Here is a 5,749-nt window from a genome sequence, read left to right on the forward strand (position 1 = left end):
GCCGCGCTCCGCTCCCCTCCGCTCCGCTCCGCTCCCCGGCGCGCAGCAGCCCCGCACCGCAGGCAGCCGCCGCCGCACCGCCGCCCGGCGCCATGGTGAGGGCGGGCGGGGAGGGAAGGGAGGAAGGGAAGGGAAGGAAGGGAAGGGAGGAAGGAGGTCGGGAGGGCGGCTCCGGGGGCGGCGCGGCGCGGCGGGGCGAGGGGCTGAGCAGGCCCGGCGCGGCGCTGCTCGGGGCCCGCGGCCTCCGGCGGCCATTTTAGTCTAATTTTAGCCCGGTGCGGGGGGAAGGCAGGGCCGGGGGGAGCGGCACCGCGGCGGGCGACGGCCGGCGGCGGCGGGACGGGGAGGGGGCTCCGGGCGGGGGGCCCCGCTCGGCCCGGGGGGCTCCGGTGCCGGCCGTGGAGCGGGCGGGCGGCCCTGCCTCCCTCCCTCCTTCCCTCCCTTCCTCCTTCTTTCCCTCTCTGCCGCCGCGAACAAAGCGGGGGGAGCGGCCCCGGCCCCCCCGGGACAAAGCCGCCGCTCCCGGCGCCGCCCGCACCTGCCCGGCCGGGCCGCGGCGCGCCGGGGGGCTTGGGGCTGGGGCCGGGCTTGGGGCTGAGCGTTTTGTTGCAAGCTCGCTGGCTCTTAGGGGGCTGGCTTTGGGCTCGGCAGCGCGAGGGGAGCCGCAGGGATTGCGGCCGGTGTTTGCCGATGAAGGGAGGAAGGGGGGAGGTCGGCTAACGCTGGCCGCGCGGGATGGAAGCGGGGAGGTTTCAACGCGCGGTGTCAAGGCTGACACAATGCAGAAAACATTTCTGCTGCTCGTGGAGCCTTACATCACTCCACAAAACGAGAGGCATGACGGTGCGGGATATGCGCTGCTGCCGTCGCGTTTGTTCCATCGGGGAGGACAAAAAAACCCACCCACCCCAGCCCCAAACTGCAAACTGCCGTGTGCAGCTGCCTCCCCCCCGCTCCCCCCTGCCCCCCGAGCGGCCAAGCGCACGGTCAGGTAGCGGGGAGCTGCTGCAGCAGGACAGCTGTACGCCGAGCTGTGTGCGTAAGGCGCTGTGCGGGATTAAAGTTGAAGATGCCAGGCATGCAGAATTTGCCTCGCTTGTGTCTTCTGCAGCGGTCCTACGAAGATGACTGAACTCGTAGTGTGCTCAGGTTGAGCGTAGTATTCTCGTGCTTGCAGGGGTGGGCTTCCTTAGGTAGCGCTGTGGGCTGTCGCCTTGCTTAGAGAGTGTTAATTTTTGATGTTTAAATTATTCCTTTGATCTCATTTTACAGGCTTCTGGAGTAACAGTGAACGATGAAGTCATAAAGGTTTTTAATGACATGAAAGTAAGGAAATCTTCAACCCCAGAAGAGATTAAAAAAAGAAAGAAAGCCGTTCTCTTCTGCTTAAGTGATGACAAAAAACAAATAATTGTAGAGGAGTCAAAGCAGATACTGGTTGGTGACATTGGAGATACCGTGGAGGACCCCTACACAGCCTTTGTGAAGTTGCTACCACTGAATGATTGCCGATACGCTTTGTATGATGCCACATACGAGACAAAGGAATCTAAGAAAGAAGACCTGGTATTTATATTCTGGTGTGTAGAAGCAAAGCTTGTAGTTAAAATTGAATTTTGTGACTTAACACTGGGTGTTTGAATAACTGTTTTGTTGTTGGTGTTTTTTTTTTTTTTCTTTTCTCTTCTCTTTAAAGGGCTCCTGAAAGTGCGCCTTTAAAAAGCAAGATGATCTACGCAAGCTCTAAAGATGCCATTAAAAAGAAATTTACAGGTATGGGCCTAAAAATGTTTCGGTCGTTAGCTGCAATGCTGTTTAGAGGCTGAGGTTCTCACAAACACCCTGTTGTCCATCTGTCTTTCAGGTATTAAACATGAGTGGCAAGTAAATGGTTTGGATGATATTAAGGACCGTTCAACACTTGGAGAGAAATTGGGAGGCAACGTGGTAGTTTCACTTGAAGGAAAACCCTTATAAAAAGACAGACAAGTGCCATCTGGATCTAAGGAGCTTCCATTTCTGCAGCTCGTTCAATTGGAATAGTATTAGACTCCCTTTCCCCTTCCCTCCTCAAAAAATAAGTCCCTTCCCTAATGACCCTGAAGGAGATGTCATTGTTAAGCAGTCTACCAGTGATTGCCATTAGACTGTTTAATCCTGGTAGTTTTATGTAGGATCCAAGGAATGCTTTCACGTCACACTCTTAGCCAAAACTGACGTTGCATGCATTCCTTGCAACATGTACAATGAATGTGATAGTTAATGTGAATAGTCTAGCAGACAGCAAAGGGTAAGCTAATTGAATGCCTTGAAAGTATTGTCCACTGGTCGGATGGTAGACTCTATACAGTATTACTTACAGTTGCACTTGATTGCAGTTCCATGAGGCTCTTGTGCATTCATACACCTCACCTGCCTTGACAAGCCTATTTTTGTGACATGGCAGCACACAACACTATGCATTTAAAGCACTTTTTTGTAATATGTTTGACCCGCCCCTCCCCCCCAAAGGAATGCCAATTAAGTTGCTGTAACTGTGTCATCAAATTATTGTAGTACCTCAGTTTCATTCCTGTTACATGCATATCTTTATAAATGAAGTAGCTGTTACGATGCCTTTTGTTTTCCATTGAATGTACACTACTGATCAGGAGTAGAAGTTATCTGTTTACCATGTGAGTCTTGAAACACTAAAGTTTTGTAAAACATCAGTCATGATGGCAATTTCTGTATTAAAAAGAGCCTTAAATGGAACATTGTTTTTGAGATCAAAAACTGGCCACGTTGCAATAAAACTTGTGGCTTATTACAGAATGTTGCCTTGTTTTCATTGGAAAATACAGTTTTTAAGTATGTTTAATTTAAGCATATTTCAAATAACTTAACTTCTGTGGAAAGTATTGTAAAGTTAAACAATCATTAATCTCATCATAAATAATGCAATTTTTTCATTCCTAATCATGGTTTAGGCACTGCTTTACTATACTTTGTGGCTCTATTCCGATCACTCGGTGAAGGACCTGTTCCTAGTTTACCGTTCCAGAAGCTACTAGAGACCATTAGCTCCACGAACCGCTTGTGTCAGGAACTGAGAAATACCAAGTAATAAACCCCGCAGCGTGTTCCGTACCTGAATGTTCTTAAAGTTCTACAAGTCAGAGCAAAACCGTACGTGAAATCTTAACTGCTCTCTGTCTGTCGGTAGGATGATGTGCCGTGACAGCTATGCGATACGCAGCATACGAATCGGTATTTTTTTGTTTCTTAAGTGTTAACGCTGACTCGGTACAAGAAATACCCTAGATGAACTGTTAACTTCTATGTAAATAGAACTGGAAAGTGTTTGCCACTACCGAGGCTTGCACTGGGGACATGTTTTGGCTGAGGGCCAGATAATGCTCTCCTTATAGAGAATTTGATCTGCTCTGTGTGAGCAATCCTCCCTTAGCCAGAGCTATTTATGGCAAACACATGCTTTTGTATCTTGTCATCGTTATCCACAAATGGCAAAACTGGACATGATTCTACTGGTATGCATAAAGGCACTCTGTTAGGCAGCCAGTCACAGCTGAAATGTACATGCTGCTAGAAGGAATGCTCTTTATCATTACCTTATTTTAAAAAGTTGGTGGAGTAGAACTGTCGAGCTTTTAAATATTTGCCTTTTATTTTCAGTTCATAGCTCTTTTTTCAACGATGAGGCAGAGAGTCGTCATTTTTTATTTTTATTTTTTATTTTAAATAACTTAATGGTACTGTGTTTAGGCTTTCTTGTCCTGTAGAACTTTAAGACTTTATTTCAGGCTTCTAGCTATCCCCATGACTTGCACACCTCATTGTGTTGGCTGTTCTATGTAGACTAAACTTTACCAGAATTTAACTAAAAAGGCATGATGACCACTGACTTACTAAGTGTATCAATGAGTCTTGGTTTTGTTCTATAAAACTCTCCTTTCAGGTATCTTTTAAGGTTGAGAAGTAACTGATGGTATGCATGTTGTCTATATATAAGAAAAAGAAAAAACAACTTTTTATTCCTCAAAATAGTCTATTTCTGATCATTCATGTTGTGTGCAAAGCCCAGTTTAATGTAAAGATCTACTTTGTGCTTTATGTTTGACTTGAGTTCAGTATAATGAAAAATAATCTTTTAACTGATTTTCACAAGGTATAAATGGTTTCTTTAGAAAAAAAGCCAAATCTGAAAACGTTAAATTTTAATAAAGCATTTGAATCTCATTTTAGACACTAATTTTTTTTTTTTTTTTTTTTAAGCAGTACTGTGTTTAAATTTAATGTTTGTCTCTGCTGCAAACAGTCTGGAAAGGTGTCTGTGGCTTCTAAGTTGAATATTAAAAGTTACCTTTTTTTTTTTTTTTTTAAACTAGCTTTGTTGTATATGCACTCAGTCCAAGTAGATACAAAATTGAAGCACAAACTGTATTTATGTAAGATTCAGAACTCCTACCAAAACAGGTTTTGGATCAGAAAGGATCAGCTTGCTTTCAGTTTGTTCTTGAAATGATTGACTGATGTGAGGTCCAATTCACATGGCTTTATTATTATTATTATTTTTTAAAGCAACAATAAAGTGCTACAGAACTGTTACTGTTCAAATTATAAAACAAATGAGAGACAGCTGGCATCTGTTCCAAAATGGGTTGTCAGCTGTTGTTTTCTGTCATTATGCAAAATGGTGAGGGCCTCATTGTGATCTAGAAGTGGAGGAAAATCCTCTCAAGTTGAATATCCTCTGTGTACGACTTTTGGGTATCTTGGCTTCAGTTACTTTATTGATAAAGAAATGTTAAATGCAATTTCCATGAGAGCAGCATGTGCAGAAATGACCTTCTTCTTCTAAGAAATACTTCAAAACCAGCAGTTGTTTTGTTTGATTTGGTAAATCCTGGAAGAGGTATAGGCATACAGGCTTGATTTCTCTGAAAAGGGCAATTAAGTCCAAAACGAGGGTGACTAGGTGAGGTTTGTGGTTGTGGCAATTTTGGAGATGCAAAGTTTAAACTTACAAGGACTTCAGTGAAAGAATCATTCCTAGTCGGATCACTAAACAGATCTGGGCTATGTTTGGTTAAAACCCAGGGTGTCAATTTCTCCAAATGGAAGAGTCTTTTTCTGCTCAGAACCAGTAACGGAAAACAGCAGCAATCAAATTGCCACAATCTGGTGATTAGCTTTACTCTCTTACACCAATTCCAGTATAAACCAAATTTTCATGTCTGCCTATTTTCATAAACTTTGTAATTTCCCCTTAGTTTGTGGTGGAGAGTTAATGACTGTAGAGTGAAAACATGGCACTAATGATGGATGAAAGATCATCAATGTAGCACCTGTCTTTAAGTATTGAATTTCTTTCAAATATTTCTGAATTTGAAAACCTGGTATAAATAAAATTAATTTAAATGTCTTCAGATGTTGAGTGAGTTTTGTGTGCTAGGCAGCACCTACGCTAATCAGTTTGCTCTTGCCTTTGGATCGGGAGCAGTTCAAACAAAACAAAAGGACGTGTTGTGGAGTAAATGCATGGAGTGAAGCATTTTTGTGAAGGGTTTCTGCTGCAGCTCATTCAGTACAATACCCAGCAAAAGCCAGCATCGGTAGCTCTGGAGGTAGGTGTAAAGTATTTAGTGGGTAGATGCTGGATAATCTTCTTCCTGTGTTGGATCCCAGTTAATACCTTCAGAAAATTAGCTTTTTGTTGTTTTTTGTTTGTTTCGAAGGTGGAAAGAAG

The 5,749-nt window shown here is 44.1% G+C and overlaps 1 protein-coding gene across 1 annotated transcript; it reads left to right on the plus strand.

The window, feature by feature from the left end:
• Positions 1-5,425, plus strand: CFL2 (cofilin 2). The gene is made up of 4 exons (XM_035327583.1): positions 1-95; positions 1,273-1,580; positions 1,697-1,773; positions 1,865-5,425. The coding sequence occupies exons 1-4, from the start codon at positions 93-95 to the stop codon at positions 1,975-1,977; spliced, it is 501 nt and encodes a 166-aa protein (XP_035183474.1). The 5' UTR covers positions 1-92; the 3' UTR covers positions 1,978-5,425.
• Positions 5,426-5,749: the final 324 nt, after the last annotated feature.

The sequence above is a fragment of the Oxyura jamaicensis genome, chromosome 5 (assembly GCF_011077185.1).
Source record: "Oxyura jamaicensis isolate SHBP4307 breed ruddy duck chromosome 5, BPBGC_Ojam_1.0, whole genome shotgun sequence".
Lineage (NCBI taxonomy): Eukaryota > Metazoa > Chordata > Aves > Anseriformes > Anatidae > Oxyura > Oxyura jamaicensis.